The 25776-nt window shown below is 36.3% G+C and overlaps 1 protein-coding gene and 1 pseudogene across 26 annotated transcripts in view; one reads left to right on the plus strand and one right to left on the minus strand.

The window, feature by feature from the left end:
- FIP1L1 (factor interacting with PAPOLA and CPSF1) overlaps nucleotides 1-25776 on the plus strand; it is a 75369-nt gene that overhangs the window by 2756 nt on the left and 46837 nt on the right. For 8 of the 26 annotated variants that reach the window (XM_013062685.2, XM_013062687.2, XM_004764962.3 and 5 more), the window contains 7 exons: nucleotides 4632-4689; nucleotides 5802-5905; nucleotides 12108-12172; nucleotides 12893-13000; nucleotides 13511-13641; nucleotides 13935-14003; nucleotides 23337-23446. In XM_013062685.2, coding sequence (XP_012918139.1) covers nucleotides 4632-4689; nucleotides 5802-5905; nucleotides 12108-12172; nucleotides 12893-13000; nucleotides 13511-13641; nucleotides 13935-14003; nucleotides 23337-23446 — 645 coding nt within the window. The remainder of the gene's footprint in view (nucleotides 1-4631; nucleotides 4690-5801; nucleotides 5906-12107; nucleotides 12173-12892; nucleotides 13001-13510; nucleotides 13642-13934; nucleotides 14004-23336; nucleotides 23447-25776) is intronic. The other 18 variants (XM_013062686.2, XM_013062688.2, XM_013062689.2 and 15 more) reach the window with 4 other exon arrangements.
- On the minus strand, nucleotides 7749-8036 carry LOC106007086 (annotated as a pseudogene).

A 25776-nucleotide genomic window follows, 5' to 3' on the forward strand; every position in this document is an offset into this window, starting at 1 on the left:
GAAGAAGCCAGTTCCAAAGAACTGAATATTGTATGGTTTAATTACAATAAATATACAGAACAGGTAAATCTGTAGAGACAGAGTGGTTGCCAGGACTGAGGTCACGGGAAAATGGGGAGTGATTACTGATACATACAAGGTTTCTTATTCAGGTGATGAAAATGTCCTGAAGTTAGGCACTTGTAATGGTTGCACTATTCTGTATATTCTATAAATGTGAAAAGCCATTCAGTTGAATGTTTCAAATTGGCGGGTTTTGTGGTATATGAAATCTACATCAAAGCTGGTAGGGGTATATCTGAGAGATACTGTGGGATCAGTTCCACAGCAATAAAGTGAGTCAAATGAGTTGGTTTCCAGGTGCATATCAAAGTTTTTATAGTGGAATCTCTTAAGTGTGATAGTATTATGTTGACAAAACAATGTATATACCTTAATTAAAAAGTATTTTCACACTAAAAAAAAATCCTAACCATTGTCTGAACTTTCAGCAAGTCCTGTTTTTGCTGATTACAGGGTCTTGCTTTGAAATTGAACACTGCCGATGATCAGGGTGGTTGTTGCTGAAGGTTGGGGTGGCAATTTCTTATAAGACAACAGTGAAGTTTGCCACATTCATTGACTCTTCCTTTTATGAACAGTTGATTTCTCTATAGCAGTGATGCTGTTTGATAGCATTTTACTCACAGTAGACCCTCCTTCCGAAATGAAGTTAGTCCTCCCAAACTCTGCTGCTGTTTTTTCAACTAAGTTTAGGTAATATTCTGAATCCTTTTTTGGCCATTTCAACAGTCTTCACCGCATCTTTACCAAGAGTAGGTTCCATATCAAGAAACCACTTTTTTTTTTTTGCTCACCCAGGAGAGGCAACCCATCATCTGTTCTAGTTTTATCATGAGCCTGCAACAGTGCAGTCCCGTCTTCAGGCTCCACTTCTCATTCTAGTTCTCTTGTTATTTCCACCACACCTGCACTTCCTTCCTCTGCTGAAGTCTGGAACCCCTAAAGTCCTCCATGAGGTTTGGAATCCACTTCTTCCAAACTCCTGTTCATGTGGTTATTTGGATCTTTCTCCATGAATCATGAATGTTCTTAAGGGCATCTCGAATGATGAAGATGATGAATCCTTTCCAGAAGGTTTTCAACTTACTTTGCCCAGATCCATCAGAGGAATCACTCTGTCTGTGGCAGCTGTAGTCCTATGAAATGTTTTTCTTCAGTAGTAAGACTTGAAAGTCTAAATGAGTCCTTGATCCATGGGTTGCAGAATGGATATTTTGTTATGAGGCATGAAAACATTAATCTATTACTGTATGTCTCAACAGAGAGAGAGCTCTTAGGTGACCGGGTGCATTGTGGATGGGCAGTAATATTTGGAAAGGAATCCTTTTTTCTGAGCAGTAGACTCATCGGTGGGCTTGAAATGTTCAGTAAACCATGTTGTCAACAGATGTGCTGTCGTCAGGCTTTGTTGTTCCATTTCTACAGCACAGGCAGAGTGGAGTTAGGTTAATTCTTAAGGGCCCTAGGACTTTCAGAATGGTGAGCATTTGCTTGAGCTTAAAGTCACCAGCTGCATTAGCCCCTCACCAGAGAGTCAGCCTCTCCTTTGAAACTTTGAAGCCAGGCCTTGACTTCTTTCCAGCTGTGGAAGTCTGCAATGGCATCTGCTTCCAACAGAAGGCTGTTTTGTCTCCATGAAAATCTGCTGTTTAGTGTGGCCACCTTTATGAATTCCCTTAGCTGGGTTTTCTGGGGAACTTACTACAGCTTCTCCATCAGCACGTGCTGCTTCACCCTGCACTTTGTGTTCTGGACATGGCTTCTTTCCTCAGACCTCGTGCATCAGCCTCTAATGGCTTCACACTATTTTTCTAAGGCTAACTCACCTCTGTCAGCCTTCATAGAATTGAAGAGGATTATAAGGGCCTTGCTCTGGATTAGCCTTTGGCCTAAGGGAATGTAATATGGGGGCTGATTCACTCTTCTCTCCAGACCACTCAGACTTTATCTGTATTAGCAGTAAGGTGTTTTTACTTTCTTGCCATTGACGTGTTCGCTATAGTTTAGCACTTTTAATCTTCTCTAAGAACTTTTCTCTGCATTTACACATTTGCCAACTGGTGCCAGCCTTCGACATGCCTTCCTCCCTAAACTTAAAGTGAGAGGCATGTGGACTCTTACCCTTGAACTCTTAGACCCTTAGAGTGTTATAAATTGAACTAATTTCAATATTGTGCTTCAGGGACTAGGGAGCCTGAGAAGAGGGAGACAGACAGGTGATGGTTGGTCAGTAGAGCAGTCAGTACACACACAGTATTTAGTGATTAAGTTCACCATCTTAAATGGTTGCGATTCATAGCTACCAGAATAAGTACAATAGTAACATCAAGCAGATCGCCGTAACAAATACAATATTGAAAAAGTTTGAAATATTGCAAGAATTACCAAAATGTGACAGAGACACAAAGTGAGCAAACACTATTGGAAAAATGGCACTGATAGGTGATATGCTGTTATCACAAACTTCAATTTGAAAAACTTCGCTGGGAAGTATAATAGAGCAAAGCATGGCAACGTGAGGTATGTCTGCATTTTTAAAAAAGTAAATGGAGGGAAGATGTGAGACATGGAAATAGAATTAACATAAGGGATGCTGAAAGGGATTCTTCTTCACTTAAATATATCCCCAAATTTGGAAGTTTTTTTCACTCATTGCTATCTTGTGAAATTTTATCATTAAAATCTGTGTATCCAACCCAGTTCCTAACCCTATTCTTACCCACAAAGTTGTAATTTGTGTAGCTTATAGTTATAAAAGTCGTTACAATTTTTTCATACCCTGTTTTTTAAATTGTTCAAGAATCAATGTTAAATGCAGTTTTTTTGTGAGCTAATCTATTCCCTTCATTTTGTTGGTATAAGTTCTTGGTTGTAATTCTTAAAGCTTACTTTCTGATTGCACATTGTTTAATTTTTCTATATTCAGCTTGTTTAAATGTATTAGAGGGAAGTCTTCTATCTTCTCTGAGTATTACTGTCAAATGTCTTTGTATTTTTTACTAAAATTTTATTTGAAGAGCTTATAAGTTTATCTTATCCTATGGAAAATTTCAACCCATAAAACTTAATTTTTCTAGGGAAAGCTTATAATTTTTTGTTTCTAGCATTTTAATGGTGATAGGGAATTAAAACTTAGAAAGTACTGGGGAAGGCATGTTCACCAAACCTGTGTTCTAGTATTTAGCTTGGTGCATCATCACCTTGCCCTAACTGAGAAGAGTCCTTGCTATGAGAGTTCTCCCCAGCTTTTTGGTGTCTGGTTCATTGTTAAAACATCTTAACCATTGCAACCATTGTCTCCAATTTTGTCATGTTTTATTTGTCCAAGTTTTGGCTAAATATACTGTTTTGTGGCAAACTGAACTTGTTTCTGGCTACCTAGAAACTTAATTAAGCAGGGGCTAAGTTTACTAAAGAATTATAGTTGTATATTTGTGTTCTTGGGTCAAGAAGTATCACAAGTAAAATAGCATTTAAATTTTCAGGTTTTTTTTTAATAAGTACATATTAAGGTTTTTTTTGTTTTTGCTTTTAAAGATTTTATTTGAGAGAGAGCATGACGGGCAGAGGGTCAGAAGGAGAAGCAGACTCCTTGCGGAGCAGGGAGCCATTGTGGCACTTGATCCTAGGATTTCAGGATCATGACTTGGGCTGAAGGCAGTTGCTTCATCAACTGAACCACCCAGGCGCCCAATTAAATTTTCAGTTTTTAATCCTTCATTTTTGCTTTACATGAGGATTGTATTGTAAAATACCATGTAGGGATTAAATTCATGTATATAAAAACTGCTTGGCACAAAGTAGGGTGTAGAAGAGATAAGCAGAAACCTAATGAAAAGATGTTTGAACTATATAAAGATCTGGAGGTTTTTCGTAGAAAACCTACTAAATATGAGTTAGTTGCTTTGTCCTTGGGTTTTTTTTACTAGAAAGTGAGGTTAATGGCTAGTTGCCACTATAGAAATCATACTTATTAAAATATAAGAATCCAGTTACACAACAGTACTACAAGTTTTATTTGGTAATTAATGACCATATGCTTGAGTCTCATGAGAAAAGAGGGGTTTATTATTTTATATCAGTTTTGCTTTAATATGGCAAATTCAGGTATTGATTGGCCTTCAAAAAGTAATTTGTTTTTTAATGCATCAAAATTAGGCCTGGAGCTACTAATTGGCATCAAATGGCAGTCTTATGTGAAGATAAACTTCTTTTAAATCTTAAAATGTGTCTTTTATGAAATAACGTATATCCAATTGTTAGGCTAAATAAAATGAAGTGTGATGCATATTTTTAAAATAATAAGAAAACTTGAATTATAGACCATTGTCAGATTTGCAATTTGACATCATTTGGCAGTTCTATTCTACTTTGAATGTTCAATATGGGTGTTATGCAAAGCAGTAGGAATAGCAGAATAGCACACAAAGTTTTTGCCATCCTTTTTCTTTTCCAGTGGAGACAGTAATTTTAGTAAACTATCAGAGCTTTTAAAAAATACTAGTATACTCTGTCTGTACTTCTGGAAAGTAATACCAGACTTGTGCGCTTATTTCTGTTGTTTGTAGTGCTAATCCTCCATCTGGAATTGAAGACGAAACTGCTGAAAATGGCGTGCCGAAACCGGTAACATAAGGCTTTAAAATTTAGTTACTTCTCTGTTTAAAGTCTTTATAGTAGTTTCCCCTTCACTTAGGAAGAAAGCCACAAATTGAACATGACTTTCAGTGTCCGGCGTGATCTGGACTGCTCTTATATTTCATCTCATCTGGTGCCATCAAAAGCAAAGTGCTGAGAGGCAGTAGTGGAAAGAGACTTTCCATGAACTAAGTGGAGCATGTGTGAAGGCTTGAAGCTGACTGCTATCAAGGAACTGAGTGATTGTAGCTCAACTAAAGAGATCATAGTGAACCTCATTTTCAAGGAAAACATTAAAGTCCCACAGCCTAAATTTGATTGTCATAATTTTGGAACAATATGTTTTTACATAAATATGTGATATTCTCTAACTTCAGTCATGCCTGTTAAAAGTGTTGTTTGGGGGGGTAAACACGTATTATTGGTTTTGCGAATATTTTAACATTCTGATCCTATGAAAGGAAGGAAATCATTATTCTGCAGGCTTGAACTTGTATACAAAAAAATAGTTGGCCTAGGTGACCTACTTTTTTGTTTACTATTCTGCGACTAACCACAAAATTGCCTTTTAGAGCCAAAACAAAGCCTTTGTAAATGGTCCCACTTTATGCTCATAGAAACAAAGTAGTTCCTCAATCATTTGCATCCAGGGACTCTTCTTACTGTAAATGAATGACAAGAATAACTGAATAGCTCCTTAACTGTTTGGTGTCTTTTAACCATGACTCTTAAAGTTAATTGTTTTCCTCTTCATATTCTTGATAAAAATTCCTCAGATACTTACTTTTTATAATTTATGTTCTAAATATCTTAGTACAATGCCTTAGATTTTTTTTTTCAGAGAAGCAGTTGTAAATCATAGGAAAAAATACGTGAGGTGTTATTTACAAAAAGATGATGCTAAGAAAAGATTTTACTTTACATTCTTATCCCTGTTTATCATGTATAACAGTTACACATGAGGTAACAGTGCTATGAAATTATAATTTTTCTCTAAAACTGTACTTCAAAAAACACAAAATGGTTACTTTTTCAGTTACTCATATTAGATGTTGAGATGAATTATTGAATGTATTTTATAATTGTTTATGTTGGTATAGAAAGTGACCGAGACTGAAGATGATAGTGATAGTGACAGTGATGATGATGAGGATGATGTTCATGTCACTATAGGAGACATTAAAACGGGCGCACCACAGTATGGGTAAGTTGTTTTGTTTTGTTTTAAGATTTATTTATTTGAGAGAGCGAGAGAGAGAGAATGTGCACGCATATAGGCGGGAGGGGCAGAGAGAGGGGGAGACAATCTCAAGGAGACTCCCTGCTGAGTGTGGAGCCCTACATGGGGCTCAACCTTATGACCCTGAGATCGTGACCTGAGCTGAAACCAAGAATTGGATACTCCACTGACTGAGTCATCAGGGTGGTAAGTTATTTTTAACTAACAGTTGTGTGCCTAAATCAAGGGTAGCATGCTTATATCAAACCAGTGGTGGTTGATTCCATTGTTTTTACATATTTCCATCTTACCATGATGTGCAAGAAGTCTTAAAATTTCACTGTGAGTTTCTGGAAGAGTAGATCTTAAAAGTTCTCATCACAAGAAAAAATACAGAACAGTGTGGTGATGGGTGATAAGTAACTGTAATCATTTTTCAGAGTATACATATATCAGATCATTATGTTGTACACCTGAAATCAGTAGTGTTGTTTCAGTTCTGTCTCATGACAAAAAGGAATTTCACCATGAAAATATTTCTTTCTTAAAGATAGTTTATTAGATAAAATGCCATGGAAGCAGCTGTTTTTGATTTCTGAAATCAAGATGTTTTCATAAATTGAGGAGTCCAATTCTTTAGTTAGAGTTAGAAAACTTTAAATTACAGATTTCATCTATATTGTGCTTCCATTATATTATCCAAAACTGAGTTTAGGTTTTTAAAATTTTTTTGTCCAATTAAAACAGTATCAAAAGTTTTTTTATTTTTGCTCTTCATAGTGTGTTTTTGAAGTTAATTATTCTGTTGGCATTTTAAGATAATACGTTGTCTTAAGTTTTATGGTCTGTAAAACTGAATCTAGTGAATCAACTGTCATTAGATCATTGAGCACATGAAGAATTTTAGAGAAAGGCTAGAAGGAAATATATTAAAGTACCGAATGTGATTTTGTTATGGTGGCAGAATAAGAGTGCTTTTTGTGGTTTATCAGGTTAGATACATAATACAGTGCTTGTGCATTGGGAGCACAAACTTTTCATCAGTTGCACTATAATTCATTATACAGCCTTATCTGGAAGCAAGCAATATATAGATAAATATTTTTGAATATTTTATTTCTATACGAAAGCTATTTTTTTTTCAAAAGTTATTTTAGGAGCTTAAAGGTAACTCAGTTATTCTCATGGTCCATTTCACACTATAGTAAGGACTCTATAATTTTATAACTCTAGAGATCAGGGTTGAGAAGAGACAGTAATGTTAGGGGTAGATAACTCTCAGTATTCTCATGTCCGCTTAAAAACTTAATGTTGGGCTTACATATAATGACAGTAGACCTTTATGTTAATAGGCCTTTGCCATCTGCATTATGCAAAAGGAACACTGTAGTCATGTGTATGTAGTAAATACTCTTCTGTAGTTGCAAATACAAATTTTATTTTTATTTGTTTATTTTTTAAAGATTTTATTTTAATTTATTTGACAGAGAGAGATCACAAGTAGGCAGAGAGGCAGGCAGAGAGAGAAGGGAAAGCCTTCAGAGAGCCTGATGCAGGACTCGATCCCAGGACCCTAAGATCACCTGAGCCGAAGGCAGAGGCTTAACCCGCTGAGCCACCCAGGTGTCCCAAATACAAATAATTTTATTTAACAGTTAAAGCAAATAGTGTTTATTTTATTAATATGACCAAATTTTTGGTAGAAATTACATTTAAATATTGAATGTACATAGACTCCCGTGGTACATTTTCTGAACTTAATTTTTTTTTCCTTCTTTTTTTTTTTTTTTAACTGAGAAAAGCTAATAGTTTGTTACAATTTTATTATTTACCAATCTAGGAAGTTTGCAGCCATTAGCAGTTTCATTGCAATTTTAGGTGCAGCTGGGAATTCAGGAATCTCTGGAGTGGTTAGTGTAGTGAACCTTGTAGGTAAAATACACGCATACTTTCGATAGCACATGTGAAGAGATCTCTCTAAAATTGACTTCATTAGTTTGTTCTCAGCAAACTGACCTGGGCCGCTCAACATGGCTTTTATTGTTCTGGATGTTAGAGTATGTTCTCTTTGTACAATAAATTCTTGACCATCCAAAGAGATCAATTGACATTCATGGCATCAGGGCCTTCACAGCCACCATTAGGTTTTTATGAAATTCTACTTTACTTCTATAGGTGTTTAGTAGTTTCTGGTCATCCCTGCAGCCACCGCAGTCCTGAACTTTATTTCTTACAGCAATTTCCAGATTCATGAAATGTAGTTATGTTGGTTCATGTTTATCACTTTAGACACCAAAGTCCTTGAGTAGAAACCATTGTTTATGTATTTCCCTTTTCCTCAAAGTGCTTTACATATAGTAAATATTCAGTAAATGTTTGTTGACTAAACAGCTTTTCCTCAGTATTTCAACATGAAAAATTTCAGATTATCTAAGAAAGTTGAAAGAATTGTGTGAACACCCATCTTACCCATCATTTAGATTACACAATTCACATTTTGCTGGGTGTATACGTGTAAATGTATGTATCTCTGTCCATGCTTCTACCCTTCAGTTGATCTACTTTTTATTTTATTTTTTTCTTTTTGCATTTCAGAGTAACTTACAGGTCTTTCTGAAGGGTGTAAAACTTAACCTTGATATTTCAAGATATATCTCTTGAAAACTGGAAGAGTCTATGAGAAAATAAAATTTGATGAATATTCAACTTTTTGCACAGAATTTTCAGAAGCAAATTTAAAGAGCAAATTATATTCCAGGAGCGATACTAAATGGGTTTAGCAGTCAGAAAGTACAAAATAGCATTTTTTTTCAGGCAACATACTTTTGTTACAAAGTTCATTTTATCTGTAAGCTTGCACAGAAAAGTGGTTTCTTACCTTTGGGATTCCTCCTTTGCTAAACACTTAAAAATGTTTGTTGGCACTACATTAGTTGATGATGAGACTATGAAAAGTAATAAAGTCCTTATTTACTAGAAGTAGTGAGGAAGATAGACATGTGAGCAAATAATTCCAGTGAGGTTTAAGTGCTGAAACAGAAATAGAATAGTGAATTGAAAACTTTGAGAGGAGAGTTGCTAAAAGCCTACACCTGTTTAGGAAAAGGTCCTAGAAGAGATAGTGTATGAACTTTGAATAATTCTTGAGTCAGGAGGAAGAGGACTGATGATTTAGCAGAGGACACTCCTGACCTGTAGTTGAAGCATTGGCTTAGAGAGACTACAGGGCTGGAGAATATGGAAGATGGGAAAAGGTGATTGGAACCACTTGAGGGAGTTAGTACCTTTAAAGGTTTTTAAGTAGGTTAGTTTATTTGAAAAGATAACTTGGAGCAGTAGATACATTTGAATTGTCCGCATGAGATGATAAGCCAGACTAAGCCTGTGGCAGCAGTATAGGGATGGATGGAAAATGACGCATTGGAGTGCATAACAGCGGTAACATGGGTGACTGGTTGTGGATGCAGAGTGAAATAAAGGACTCAATGACTTAGAGCTTTGTAGAGCAGTTAATTGAGTCCCTAAAAGTATATTAGCATGTATGGGTAATGTAGAAGGAGTAGGTTAAAATACATTTTTTTGATGCATTTATTTTGAAGTTTCTTAAAAACCCAAATATGTAAGGTCTGGCACCTAGAGAATCCTGAGACCTCATGGGGGTCTGATGGAAGGCATCAGATCAGCTTAAGTGCAATTTTCCAAACAGCTAAGCTTCTTTATACACATGAATACCAAAGCCTTAGTTGTTTTGTTTTGTTTTAAGATTTTATTTATTTATTTGTCAGAGAGCGAGGGAGCGCGAGCGAGCACAGGCAGGCAGTCAGAGGAAGAAGCAAGCTCCCTGCGGAGCAAGGAGCCCGATGTGGGACTCGATCCCATGACGCTGGGATCATGACCTGAGCCGAAGGCAGCTGCTTAACCAACTGAGCCACCCAGGCGTCCCAGCCTTAGTTGTTTTAAAAAAGAAAAGTGATGGTGTTATTTTTTTACATTTTATTTATTTATTAGAGACAGAGAATGAGAGAGCAGGGGGAGGAGCAGCAGAGGGGGAGGGGGGAGGCTGCACTGAGTATGGAGCCCTTCATGGGTTGAACTCATGTGAGATTCATGACCTGAGCTGAAATCACAGAGTCGGACACTTAGCTGACTGAGCCGCGCAGGTGCCCTGAAAAGTGGGGTTTTAAAGGCAAAACATAGAAGGGAAAATAGCTGGGTGGGAATCAAGAGGTTCATTTATTAAACTTATCATTAAGACTTTTATGAATATTATTTTGTTTTATCCTTAGCAATTCTGTAAGAGGACCATTTAGAGACTACTTAATTTTTGTACATTTGGCTTTTTAAAAAAAAAAATTTAATTTTATTATTTCAGAGAGAGCAAGAGCAAGCAGGGGGAGGGAGAGAGGGAGAGGGGAAAGCAGACTTTCCTCTGAGCAGGGAGCCCTACCCAGGGCTCAATCCCAGGACCCTGAGATCATGACCTGAGCTGAAGACAGACACTTAACCTTGACTGAGCCACCCAGGCGCCCCTATACATTTGACTTTTAAACAGCTAGAACTCAGATATAGATAACCCCAAAGTGCTTTTGCTGTGCTGGATTTAGATTGTTGAAGTGTAAGCATTGTGGAACAGGAGCTATATTTGCTCAGTTCGTCATTCTCATTCCTTAGCCTAGAACTATGCCTGATGCATTCTTTGTATTTAAGCATTTACTGATGAATTAATGTCCTTGAAATGATTTAAACACCTCAGGATTGTATGGTAGTACTACCTGACAGTGACAGTTTAATTTGGGTTATTTCATAGTTTCTGCATTTATAGCAGTGGAGCTTTCTACAATTATTTGAATATTTTATTACATTTATTTTTCACTTTTTATATATCATTTTTAAGCAGAAAACTGAAAAATGATGGTGCTCATGGAAGTGAATAACTTAAGTCTCATAATTTTAGTACATTGTAGATAAAAAGTGGAAATTATTAGGCAGATCAGAAATAGTGAATCTTTACAAGTCCAATTACCTGAACTTGTGAGAATAAAGAAGTAAATTAAATAACATGAATATAATGTGAGAAATATATCATTGAAAACATTGAGGTCTTATTATGTTTTAGTCTGTTTCGGTTAGTGTATTTGATTTTCCTCTTCATATACGAGAATGCATTGTATGCAGAGGTAGAGAACTGTATGTAAACCCATGTTACAGAAAATTTATACAAAATCCATGAGGTCTTAAGTGACTTAGCCAGGGTTATACAAGTAGTAATTGACAAAACTTGTATTTGAACCTGGGTCTGACTTCAGATTTTCTATTTTTTTTCCTTTGTCATGTGTATATTATATTACATTAAAAAAGTATAGCTCAGGGGCTCCTGGGTGGCTCAGTGGGTTAAGCCGCTGCCTTCGGCTCAGGTCATGATCTCAGGGTCCTGGGATCGAGTCCCGCATCGGGCTCTCTGCTCAGCAGGGAGCCTGCTTCCTTCTCTCTCTCTCTCTCTGCCTGCCTCTCAGTCTACTTGTGATTTCTCTCTGTCAAATAAATAAATAAAATCTTAAAAAAAAAAAAGTATAGCTCAATAATTTTTTCATATGTGTACATTCATATAACCACCCAGATCAAAATACGGGACTTTACTAGCATTCTAGGAATTTCTTTCTTATTTCTTTAGTCATTAACCACAGACTACTTCCAAACACTTTTCTACTTTATCACCCTAGATTTATTTTTAGATTTAATATAAATGAATTCATTTTTATGGGTAAAAATACCCTATGGGTATTAGAAAGAGGGATTTATCAATAGTAACCAGTGCAGGGAGGATTACAGGGAGGTCACTGGACTTGGAAACAAGATGGAGAAATTTCTTTATTGCAGGATTGCTGCATATTGAATAACTAGGAGGTGAGAAAATGAAGACAAGGTATATAGACTTTTTTCCTCTTAGCCAAATTTCTTAAACAAAGTTTGGTAGGGTGAGATACTGACTTCATAGCAGGTAGGTTTTTTAGATGGAAAAAATGGTAGACTTTTAAAAAATATAATTTTTAATTAGTTTAGAACGTTTTCCGAAATGTGTGAGTCATTGTTAATTCATGTAGTTACTATGTGGGTGTATAATTTATTTGTACGCATTGAATATATTGCTGTTTTAAGTTTCTCAGTATAATTTTTATTTTGTTTTTAGGAGTTACGGTACAGCACCTGTAAATCTTAACATCAAAACAGGGGGAAGAGTTTATGGAACTACAGGTAAAACTTGTATTTGTAACTGTATAAATAGGAAAATAAGGCACATTATGAAGGTCATAAATAGGTAGAATTCTTAAAGCTCTGTGAAAACAAGTGGTTTTGACCATACATGACAGAGACGGGCAAATTTTTTTTTTAAGATTTTATTTATTTACTAGAAATAGAGAGCACATGTATGAGCACACAGAGAGAGAGGGAGAAGCAGAAGCCCCTGCTGAGCCGGGGGCTTATTGTGAGGCTCGATCTCACGACCCTAGGATCATGACCTGAGCTGAGAGCAGATGCTTAACTGGCTGAGCCAACCAGGTACCCCTGGACACATTTTCTGTAATATTTTAGGCTGTGTGGGTCACAGGATTCCAATCACATGCTTGGCTTTCTTGTTTGTTTTACAACCCTTTGAAAAGGTAAAGACTAAGCTCACAGGCTGTACAAAAAAGTGATTTAAAACATGGAAGTTAGCAACTTCCTGTTGGTACAGGAATTCCTTATAAGCAGCTAGCACCTAAACTCTCAGTCCAGTTAATTTTTCAGCTGCTTCATAAAGTTTGATCTCACCTTTTATTTATGTTAAAAATAACTCTAATGCGTTGTTTGGAACCTTTGCTGTATTTAGTGCTATCGGTAGTAAAAAGGAGTTAATGGTTTCCCTTTTCTGTGATATCTCTCAGCTTTTTGCTAATAACAGCTCCTTCACCATTTTGTAATTTTATAAAATAGGGACAAAAGTCAAAGGGGTGGACCTTGATGCACCTGGAAGCATTAATGGAGTTCCACTCTTGGAGGTAGATTTGGATTCCTTTGAAGATAAACCATGGCGTAAACCAGGTAAGATTATTGTGGATTGTATCTGTTTGAAAAGATTTTTAGTACAGATAGTCATTAGAAAAGTTTTTTTTTAGCACCCATTTAGAATATTATTTTTAATGTAATTTTCTTGTTTTAAGTAGATGAGGAATAAGAATGGCCTGTATAATTAAATCTTACTGTATCATACTAAAGTGGATTTGAATATTGTTTTTATTGTAATGCCGTTTCTAAAGGAAATATTTTTTTACCCCCTATGTTCGTTTGTTTTGTTTCTTAAATTCCACATGAGTGCAGTCATATGGTGTTTGTCTTTCTCTGACTTACTTTGCTTAGCATAGTACTCTGGCTTGAAGGAAATACTTTTGATCAAAAATTTTTATAGTACCATTCCTTTATGACAGTAAGTGGGAAAAATTAGAAGGGGTGATAAAACTGATAGAACACTAAATTTATATTATAGTTTCTTTTATATACTGCATAAAAATAGGATTGACATATTTGTACACTAACACTGTGCTTTATCTTTAGGTGCTGATCTTTCTGATTATTTTAATTATGGGTTTAATGAAGATACCTGGAAAGCTTACTGTGAAAAACAAAAGAGGATACGAATGGGACTTGAAGTTATACCAGTTACCTCTACTACAAATAAAATTACGGTAATTAGTAAATATTCCAGAATACCCCAGGCTTTTCTACAGTCCCAAATTTTACTCCCCAGATAAATCACTTTTTCCCTGTTAAGGTGGTTAAATGCTCTAAGATAGTTTAAAATTTTCATTCTGTTTACCATGTTTGTTTTTTGCCCTTCCTTCCCTTTCAATTTCATATTAATGATTATCTGATGTTCTTAGTTTCAAGTCACAGACTAGCCACAGCTAGTTTTTCTTTATATGGCCTATCAATTAAAAATTATGTGGTATCTTAATGGGGAATATGTTATTTAACTTAGGCCGAAGACTGTACTATGGAAGTTACACCAGGTGCAGAGATCCAAGATGGCAGATTCAATCTTTTTAAGGTGAATTTTAGTAAATTATCCTTGGTTGCTCTCATTTTTTGTTCTTGAGTCTGCTCCCGTACCACTACTCAAAGGATCAGATTAAAGTGGAAATAGCTACCTTTTTTCCAAACCTTCAGCTTCCTGGTGACTTACAAATTTGCTGATTGTTGTTTTATCTCCACTTTTGCAAGCATGTGAATTTATAGCCTATTATACTAACAAATGCCAAGTAAAACTATTCTTGCTATATGTTGTAATTTTATTTTAAATTATAGTCTATGTTTGTTTGTAGGACATGTTCACACCAATAGGCTAAGCTCTCATTATAGATTGTGCTATCATTCTACCAGAACTGGAGATTTATTTTTCTCAATTTTCTTTTAAAAAAGTGGTAAAGAAGATGGCATACTGCTTATTATCTGTATGACACTAAAATCATTGGTGCAATGTGTCTTAGAGTTTAAGATGTCTCAAAAAGCTTATGCATTTTTAGGAGTCTCTAAGAAAGACTCAACAGAAGAGGATAAAGCCATTGATTTTTAAAATTCGTAGCTTAAAAGAATTAGGCTTTATAGGGGCTTGCAGGTTGATAATTTCACTTGGAAATCAAGTCTGACTTCTGGCTTCTCCATCCCATAGATCACAGGCCCAATCCAAAGAGTAATGTCATATTTTCATACTTCTGCAATACACTGCAACCTGCAAACTTTTCTCAAAACCTGATTGTGTACTCTTTTCCTTTACCTTATTACTTCTTAGTTCTTAATTCTTGTATTGAACGACACTGGAATGAAGACTGGGAGTGGCTTTTAGATTGGGTTATGTACTCAGGGAACTTCTGCGGGCAGGCACTTTTCCTGTGACCCTTTTGGGACTGCAGCCCTGTCCACCGCAATACTGCCTTATGCAATACGTGTGCTATAGCCGCAGATGTAGCCGCTCTGCTGGACACAGTTGTGGGTAGAGAATTTAATTTTAATTTGCATCCTACTTTGGGTAAGTATTTGGTTCTTGTTCTGCTGTCAATCTTTTGAAAGTGTTTAATGATGTCTGTTTTATTTTAAATGGTCGTCAGGTGCTTTTTGGTGCTGTCTCCTTATTTAAGGAGTAAATACATTGTTACACTGGATTACAACAAATAGGTAGAAAAGTTGTCTTCTTAATGAATAGTTCATTTGCAGTGGCCCTTCTTATTTCTTCTAACAAATGAAAACAAGATGACCTTGTAAGCTGCCAGGTTCTGTGTATTTTTTGCGGTCGACTTCTGAAACTAAAGAATAAAAAACTCCCAGGGGCTGGTCTCTTACTGAAAGTGGTCGCCATGAGCGCATTTTTTATATGCATACTGTGTATCAAAATTATTTTGAAGTTTCTTTTGGCTATATGAGAGGAGGTTATTGTTCCATTCTCATTTATTTGGTTTTGAATGAATAAGGATTTGAATTTAATGGATATATTCTAATGCTTTTTCTTGCCTTGATAATGCACATTAAATATTACTCATCTGTTACAAATATTGATTTGGAAAGAGGGTGTGTATTTTTTTAATATTTATTTGAGAGAGTATATATGAGTCGGGGCAGGGGGGAATAAAGGAGGGAAACCTCAAGCAGATTCCCTGCTGAGCTGGGAGCCCGACTGGGTCGGGGCGCTTAACCTCCTGACTGATGAGATCATGAGCTGAACTAAAATCATGAATTGGACGCTTAACCGACTGAGTCACCCACATGCCCCTAGGGTGTATATTTTAATAATGTGTGAGGCTCAGACTTTTTATGTATATTGTGATCTGTAGGATATATTTTATTGATGTTGCTCAAAATCTGCAACTACTGGTTGTATGGGAGTGCTTGGCATTTTCAGGTTGCCGTTGACATTAAATTTCAGACAGGTTTCTGTTACCTTAAAATTTCCTTGTTCAAATTTCTCTAGGGCTATTATTCTTTAAAAAGGTCCGAGTTGTCTCTTAGTATCTATCCTGCAACTCTGGAGATACAAAAAATATTTTAAGAATGTAATGGGTATCCCAAATATGCAGAGGTAAATTTCTTAGGTAGTATTAGGTACCAAGATGTTTATTTTAGACAAAATGCTACAGAAATTGGAGAATTGAGTGATGAGAAATTACCCTTGGAGAAATACAAATCAAACCCACAACGAGATACCACCTTACACTGGTCAGAATGGCTAAAATGAACATGTGAGGAAACGAAAGATGTTGACAGGGATGTGGAGAAACGGGAACCCTTGTGCACTGTTGGCGGGAATGCAAGCTGGTGCAGCCACTCTGGAAAACAGTATGGAGGTTCCTAAGAAGTTGAAAATAGGGCTACCCTGTGACCCAGCAACTGCACTATTGGTTATTTATCCCAAAGATAGGAATGTAGTGATCTGAAGGGGCACCTGTACCCCAATGTTTATGCAGCAGTACCCACAATAGCCAAACTGTGGAAAGAGCCCAGATGTCTGTTGACAGATGACTGGATAAAGAAGAGGTGAAGGTGAATATGTATACAGTGGAATATTACTCGGCCGTCGAAATGAAATCTTGCCATCTGCAGTAGTGTGGATGGGATTAGAGGATATTGTGCTGACCATGTCAGAGAAAGACAGTTTACGATTTCATTCTTGGAATTTAAGAAACAAAACAGGATCCTAGGGGAAGGGGGAGAAAAATATAACAAGGCAAAATCAGAGGGAGGCAAACCATAAGAGACTTAATTATAGGAAACAGGGTTGCTGGAGGGGAGTGGGTGGGGGATAGGGTAACTGGGTGACGGACTTTAAGGAGGTCATGTGATGTAATGAACACTGGGCATTGTATAGGAGTGATTAATCACTGACCTCTACCTCTGAAACTAATAATTATGTTAATTGATTTTAAAATTTAAAAAAGGCAAAAGAATTACTCTGGGATTAGAAATAACTTTGAGTGTCATATATAGCTTCCTTTCTATTTCTGAATTTTTTTAGAAGTCTAAAGTTGGGGGCACCTGGGTGGCTCAGTTGGTTGAGCTGCTGCCTTTGGCTCAGGTCATGATCCCAGGGTCCTGGGATCGAGCTCCGTGTGGGGCTCCCTGCTCAGCAGGGAGCCTGCTTCTCCTCCCTGTGCCTGCCTGCCACTCCCCCTGCTCTCTCTGTTACATTAAGTAAATAAAATAAATAAGAGTCTAAAGATGGGTTACTAGAGAAGCATATGCCATTTTAATCAGAATCTTGAGTATGGAGAACAGAAGAAAAAGTATTCTGGATTAGGAAGTAGCTTGGGCAAAGAAAGAAACTCAACTTAATTGAGTAGATAGTAGATGAGAGTGTTTAAGAAATTAGCCTTATCGGGATGCTTGGGTGGCTCAGTCAGGTAAGCTTCTGCCTTCAGTTCAGGTCGTGATCCCAGGGTCCTGGAATCAAGCCCCGAATTGGGCTCCCTGCTTAGGGAGGAGCCTGTTTCTCCTTCTGCCTGCTGCTCCCCTTGCTCCCTCTGCTTGTGCTCGCACACACATGCTCTCAGTCTGATAAATAAATAAATCTTTAAAATATCTCCATGGGGGCGCCTGGTTGCCTCAGTGGGTTAAAACCTCTGCCTTTGGCTCAGGTCATGATCCCAGGGTCCTGGGATCGAGCCCCGCATCTGGCTCTCTGCTCAGCGGGGAGCCTGCTTCCTCCTCTCTCTCTGCCTGCCTCTCTGCCTACTTGTGATCTCTGTCTGTCAAATAAATAAATAAAATCTTAAAAAAAAATAAAATAAAATATCTCCATGAATTTAAAAAAATTGAAATTACCCTTATCAGAAGAGTTCTTTTGGAAAGGAGTAGAAGAGAGGTGACTTTGCAGGGTTCAGTACTAGAAAGCCTTAGAAACAAGGACAAGTTGGAGGAGTTATTACCTATTTGTACTGAATAAGTAACATAATTCTGGATGTGGCTTTTAAGTAATATTATTCTGGCATCGGTGTAAGGTGTAAAATCGTCTAAGATCTTATCTACCAATCCATTGTTTGAATTACAATTACTAGGGTTGGTGAGACAGACAGAAGGAAAAGGACTTTCCCAATTTTCCTGTTATGTCTGAGCACCTCTAATGTGCACAGCACTGTACCAGATTCTGTAGTAAGACCAGGATCTCTGTATTCAGGGAGCTCACGATCTGAGTGATGTATATATAGGAACTAGTCATGTTATATTTTGAGAATTGTTAGTGCTGTTACTAAAGTGCAGTAGGGAGTTCAGAAGATAAAGTAGGTTATCCTAATGTGCAGAGTCCAGAAGGATTCAGACATGCTAACTGAAAGACTGAGTTTTCATTAGTAGAAAAGAGGTAGAAGGAGCAATATGAACAAAACCAGATAGCAGGAAAGGAGAGTTGGGACAGATGAGAGATACTAGAGGAGAGAAGCCTGGAAATGGTAGATGTGGGGCCATGATGGGAAAGACTTTAACCCTAAACTAGCCTATAGACATTTGTATCGGCCATAGGAAGCCATTTGAAAGTTCTTGAGTAGAAGGCTAGGCCTGAGCAGACTTGATTTTTAGAAAACTGACAAGTGCTCTTTAGAAGGGTAGGCTTTAGAATATAAGGAAGAGAAAGGGAAGTAAAACCAGATAAAGAGCTGTTGCAGCACTGTGGGGATGAAAGGAATGAGGAACCCATCTTAAGCTATTTAATGGAAAAAGGAATAGATTGAAGAGTTGTGATTTAAGTTCTTGTCATGTCTGCTCCAAGTATACTTTTTAAACTCCTTAATCAACTGAGAGACAAGCCACCTACCAGCCTCTCTAAAATAACCTTTTTTTTTTTTTACTTTTTGTTAAGTAAATTTTCAAACATACTAACCAGTAGATAAAATAATAAAAATGAACCCCTGTGTGTTTACTATAATGCCTCAATGATTGTGTACATTTTGACATCCCAATAGTTTTCTATATACTTAAATAGAAATAAGGGGTTTTTTGTTTTGTTTTGTTTTTGTTTTTGTTTTTAGTGAAATGAAAGGAGATGCAGTTTAATAGGTTTAAAAATAAAAATCACCTATTTGGATGCAAAAACAATTGTGTAATTATATAATTTGGAGGGAGGGGCAAGGAAAGAGTGACTAGTGGGAAGGGGTAACGTGTAAGAAAAAAATTGACCCACAACCTTCTGTGAAAATATTTTTATGTCTATATTTGAACACAAATGCATAGATGATTTTGTTTTCCCCCGTGGATGAGTAGAAGCTTTGTCACTATGTTTTGAAATTTCACAACCGTGTGTCTTGGTCTATTATCTATTGTACCAAGCATTCACTTATACTCTCTTAGTCTGGGAGCACATATCCTCCCATTTCTGGGGGATTTTCCTCTGTAATGTTTTTACTTTTTCTCTGCTTTTTAATGTCTTTTGGACCTCCAATTCACATATTGGATCTCTTATGCTAGTCCTTCAATTTTCTTTTCTGTCATATTTTCTACCTGTTTGTCTTCTGTTGTCTGGGAGATTCCTTCGGCCTTAAAACTCTTCTATTCATTTTTTCATTTCTGTGGTTATATTGTGAATATCCAAGAAGGTTTTTCTTTGGTATTTAACAGTAGCATCCTATTGTTCATGCATGCAGTATTGGAGTATTTTTTTTTTCTCATCAGTCTCTCAGAAGATATTTTTATTAATGATAGATTGTTCATTTCGTTTCAATTTTATTTTCTTGCATAGTCTGTTTGTTGTTTTGGCTTCTGACTGACTCTCCTTGAATGTTTGTTGATCCTTGGCCATAGGGGAATGGGCCTCTAAAAAGGTGATTGGAAACTCTGAATATAAATGAAATTTGATACGGTTTTTATTGTAGAGCTGAGCTTTTAACAGTTCCACGTGTCCGTGTCATTGGGTTACTTTGTTTTTTCTTTTTGCGGCGATTTGATTTTTCAGGGAATAGATTCCAGTGGCCTGCTTAGAGAGTTTATACTTGGGTGATTCAAATGTTCTGGTAACTAGAGTTGTCAATTCCTGAACCTTTTGGGGTCCTGCCATGAAAATAATAGTATCTTTGTTTTCTTGTTGCTGACTTGCGATTCAGGTTCTTTGGTTTGCTCAATAAGTTACTGTTTTTTAATATGCTTTCAGAGTCCCAAATTTTATTGCTTTGTCAGTCTTTTTGTTTTTGTGGGTTGAAACAAAATAATAATTTATGTGGTTTGCTACTTTTCCTTTTCTTACCTTAACATTATGTGGCAAATGTTTTCCTAGCTTATTAAAGTTTTTTGATAAATAACATTTTAAGTAGTTGCCTAATGTATTATTTGGGTGTACCACACTTAAATTTCTTTTTAGGCATTATTTTGTTTGTAAGGTTAACCTTTTATAAATAATGCTATGAAGGGCAGCTAAAGGAAATTTCACAAACTAAGTTTTGGTACCATTGGTAGCATAAGTTGGGTAAATATTTAGTTTCTCAAGGTTACAAACTTCATTCAGCTTTTGTTTGGTTATGTAAGACCTGACATGATTTTGCTTTTAGGAAATCTGTCATGGTGGGGCACCTTGGTGGCTCAGTCGATTAAGTGTCTGCCTTTGGCTCAGGATATGATGCTGGGGTCCTAGGACTGAGCCACACATCGGGCTCACTGTTCATCAGAGAGCCTGCTTCTCCCTCTCCCTCTACCTGCTGCTCCTCCTGCTTGTGCTCATGCTCTCTCTGACAAATAAATAAAATGTTTAAAAAAAAAAAATCGGTTGTGGTACCTTATAGTTACTTCTCAAAATTCTAGATTATGTTTAAAAAAAAAAAGTCTCATTCTGGTTAAACAGGTTTTGAGTCTGTAATTCTGAGTGTTAACATCTGAAGACAAGTGAATGCAAGTTGATTAGGAGAGTTGCTAAAATGGCGAGATTTTCATAATTAGATTTTACAAAAAAATTAAGGAGAAAAGAAATTATACGTTTAAAATTGTGCTGTGTTTTCCTGATGGATTTTCTTGCTTTCCCCCTATTAAAAATAACTTTTCATTTGTGCTCTCTTCTCTCTCTCTTTTCCTCCTTATGCTTCTCTTCCTCAGCTCTTCTCCCTTTCCCCTTCCCAGTTTTTAATTGAGTGTTGACTATGCCAGGAAGCATCTCAGGCTTAAGTAGGGAGAGGAGGTGAGCATTATAGCCCTCGACTTTGTAATCTTAGTTTTCCTGAACTAAGAGGAAAAGTAGTCATTAATTAGATAACTGGGCCAAAAAATTATATAGCTTTAAACTCTTATCTTAAATCCTATGAAAGACTTTGATGTGACATTTAAGCTGAGTCCCAAATTCAATCAAATAAAATATATATATTGAGCAATTATTGCATGCCTGGCACTGATTTTAGGTACTTGGGATACAGATTTGAATAAAAAAAATTTTGAGCCTTAATTATATGAAGACTTAATTCAGTGTAAATACTTGTAGGCCATGATAAATTTTTTATCAGAAAAAAGGTTTTATTCTGTTTGCATTAGGAAGCCATTGGGGAATTTTGAGCAGGGGAGAGACATGAGTTGATTTACACTTTTACTAAGATTGCTTGGCTATATACAGAGGATGGGTTTTCCAGAGGTAACACTAAAGCCAAAAATTTAGCAGAACAGTTTAGAAGTGGTAGTAGATATAACCTGGGTTTTCAGTGTGGATATAAAGTTGATGTAGGATAGTCATCTGTTGGATAATTGTTGGGATTTCTTTTTTTTTTTTTTTTTCCTTAAGCAGTTTAGTAGATGATGGTGCTCTTTACTTATGGGGAAGACTTGGATAGGATCAGTTTGAGGGATCATCTGTGGAAAATCAGTAGCTTTGTTTAGGCCACGGTAAGGTTGACTTGCTTATTAGGTACGTAAGACATTGGATATAAACTACTGAAGCTCAGCACAGTTGAGATCGTACTGTCAACTCTCAATATTCCAGACATTTGCAGGAAGAATATTGCATTTCTTTTTCTGTGTTCTCGTAGCATCTTTTATCCCACAGTTACTTTTCTTCCTAGCATTTATTGTATTGCTCTGATAGTTGGTGTGTCTTGTCGCATGGTCTGAGATTTTGTTGTATTTCTCTCTCTAGTCTCAGCTTCTATTAATATTTAATGTTCGATGAGTGAACCATGTTTATTTTCCCTGTCATCACGTTCTGTCAATTTACCTTTCAAGTGTTTATCAGATCTATTTCTTACCGTCTATCCTCATTTTCTTAGTGCTAATCCTCTGTTTTCCCTCACTGGGATCTGGGCCTTTTAAGTGAATTTTTTTTAAGGAGTAGTGCTCTATCTAAAATGTCAATTTGGAGCCTTAATTATATGAAGACTCCATTAGGGATTGGGTTCAGCAGTACTAATGAGAGATCTGACTTTACTGGCTCAAATATATTATTTTTCTCTCACAGTGATTATGTGAGAAGTAGATGGTTTCTGGAATTCAGTCAGTGATTTGAATGTAACAGAGTCAAGGTGTCTGAGATTTTCTTGGCCTTTGCCTTATGATGAAAGAGAATGTTCCTGAATTTAGATTGAACAGTAGAATATAAGTAGGACGTAAAATATGGTGATATGGTGTGATATTATTCAAGTGCTGGGCAACTTAGCTTAAATTTAATAAATTAATGATGATTTAAAATCAGAAGGTGAGTATAAAAGCAAAGGGCACAAAGAATAATTTCACCAGTGTAAAGGAGTAGGACTGGACCATTCTGAAAAGCTCTGCTAGGAGCAGAAAGGCTGGCTAAACCTGGGAGAAAATATAGAGTAAGTAGATAACTGTTTGAAGGTGAATATGAAGAGGGCAAAGAGGTTATTAAGGAGACCGATTACTACCTTCAAGCTTCTAGATGTACTTACGGACAGGACGGTGGTACTGTTCATAATGAGGGGGGAATGTATGGAAGCACAGGAATAGATTATTGATATTCATGTTGGAGCAAATCAGCAAATCACAGTCTGAGTAGAAAATGGTCTGAATGGCTAAAATGGCTATTGGTAGTTTTTTTTGAATAGTAGCAAACATAAAAGGGGAAAATTCTTCAAGGCCTTTCTTGAACTCCGAAACATGGAGTCATAACCAAGTATCTTGGACTTAGCTGTGATAATTTAAGGGAATTTATGAAAGGACTAAAGAGTTATAGCTTATTGGACTTTTAAGTGACATTATTAGTATGAACTTTCTTAATAGTTGGGAACATTTTGATCCCCTAATCCATCTTTGGTGCCTTTCGCCTAGTGCTGTTCTAAAATAGGGTAATTTTATTTAATATTCAGCAACAAAACTTTCTTCATGTTTAAATTCAAATCAGATGTTACAAATTTATTTTAACATGTTTAGTATAGTATGTTTGAGTGTTCTATTAAATAAGCTAATAACCCTTTTTTTTAAGGTACAGCAGGGAAGAACTGGAAATTCAGAGAAGGAAGCAGCACTTCCATCTACAAAAGCTGAGTTTACTTCTCCTCCTTCTTTGTTCAAGACTGGACTCCCACCAAGCAGGTTAGTTAGACAATTATAACTCCTATTACTGAAGGCATTGGTACCTTCATCTTGTATTAGTGCTATAAAAGTGCTTAATGTTCTGCAAAAAAAACGGAACATTCCATGTTGTTTTAATACAAAATGAATTCTCTGTGAAAAACTCTTCTGGGTGCCTTCCCATTAAAAAAAATCTAGGTAAGCAATAAATGAAGCATGGTATATAGTTACATGTATATCAAAAAGATAATCTTACATTTAGGAGAGATGGTGATGACAACAATCTTACTGTTTTCTGTGCTTATTATTATTCTTACATTAAGAATTATTGGACTTTCTAAGTCTAGATCTATTGAATTTAATATATTTTACTAACTTTAATAAAAGATTGTATAGATTTGAGCCTGGGCAATCTTTCAGATTAAAACCATTTTCTTTTCTTTCTTTGGTTTTGATAATACCTAACTTTGAGTTCCACAAGGTACCAATTTTAAGAGGCAGATGTGCTGGCAAATGGTTAGCCTGTTATTAGGAAAATGGTAAAGGGTAAGCTAAAAGTAGGGAAGTTGGATGTTAGCAGATTAATTTTGAGTTAGATAAAGATGACTTTATCAATTATTCCTCTGGGCCAGAAACAAGTCAGTAACCCAACTGTTACTAGTTCTCAGCCAGATCATTTACCTTTTGTGGTATTTGCTTAAGTTTATTTTATAGTTTTCTTATTCCGCAATTTTGAATTGCTGTAAAGGATAATATTTCATAATATACAAATGCAGGAAGAGACAGTATAGGAACGTACGGTTTAGCCCTAAGATGAAGATTCTTGAAACTTTCAGCCAGAATTAAATGTCACAAAGTCATCTTGGATTTTTGACTGTCTCTTCCCATCCTAACAATGACTAGTCATGGTCATCTCCATATATTATTTAAACTAAATGAAACCTCATCAAATGTTTGGCTAAGAAGATATGATAGTGGAGGAATACTGATCCTTTTAATATGTAGTCTTTTTTTTTTTTTTTTTTTTTGTATAAAGAGGTTACTTTCATTCATTCAGTTTATCATGTTCTGCAGTATAGAATGAAGTGAAGAGCTTCGACTCTGGAACTAGACTTCTGGGGTTGCAGTTCTGGCTATGTTACATACTAGCTGTGTGTCCTTGAGCACATCCCCAAATCATCTTCTTTCATTTCCTGATCTGTAAAATGTAGTAATAATCATCCATCCCTCACAGGGTAGTTATGTATGTTAAATGATTTAATTTATGTGAAATATTTTATAACAGTAGTACGTACATAGATAATACTCTATAGATGTTTGCTAATTAAACTATTTAAAAATCAGTAGCAGCTTTTCTTTAATTTTGCCTGCCCCCTCCTTTTTTGTTTGTTTTTTGGTTTTTGTTTTAAAAAAACAAAAACAAAACAAAACAAAACCCTTAGGCCAGGTTATATAGGGCATTGTACCATATAAGGAATTTGGCTTTTCTTGTAAGTGAAATAAAAGGGTGTCACTGTCAGTCTATGTAGAGGAATGAAATAATCTACCGTAGGTTTTTAAAGTCTTGATTGCTTTATTAAAATCAGACTGCAGAGAGGTGAGGGAGAAACTGGGAGACCAGTTAGGAGGTTGTAACAGTTACCTTAGGCAAGAGATCACTTGGACCAAAGTGCTTCTGGTGCAGATGGTGAGGATCTTTTACATCTGAGAGAGAAGAGACTGCAGGAGGAGGGCTTTTCAGGGCGGAAAAGACCAAGAATTTGGTTTAGGACATAGTGAAATTGAGATGTCTGTCAGACCTATAAGTGGAAAATTTGCATAGGAAGGGGATATATGGATCTGGAGTTGAGCAGAAAGGTATGGGCTGGGGATAGAAATTTGGGACTGATCAGTGTTTAAGTAGTATTTAAATGAAGTAGTAGAAGTGAATTCGATTATTAAGGAGATAAGTAGTGATAGAGAAGTGGCAAGAGGGACAGAGCCTTCGGGTGCTTCCTTCAAGGTCAGAAAAATAAGGATGAAGAGAAGGAGGAGATCCATAGAAAAGAATGACTACTGACATAGGAAGAACACCCAGTGTAGGTCTTTAAAAAGATGTATTTCGAAGTAGAGGAACAGTTAACTATCAGATAATACTGATAGGTAAGAAGAAGAGATCTGAGAATGACTTTTAGATTTATTTACTTATTTTTAAGATTTTTTTTAAAGTAATTTCTGTACCCAACATGGGGCTTGAACTCATAACCCTAAGATCAATAGTCATATGCTCTGCTGACTGAACCATCCAGGTGCCCTGAGTTGGATTTTAAAATGTAAAGGTTGCTGGTGATCCTAACCAGGATCATTTTTAG

Source organism: Mustela putorius, unplaced genomic scaffold, assembly GCF_011764305.1.
Source record: "Mustela putorius furo isolate JIRA1106 unplaced genomic scaffold, ASM1176430v1.1 tig00000430_pilon_pilon_pilon, whole genome shotgun sequence".
NCBI classification, from domain to species: Eukaryota; Metazoa; Chordata; class Mammalia; order Carnivora; family Mustelidae; genus Mustela; species Mustela putorius.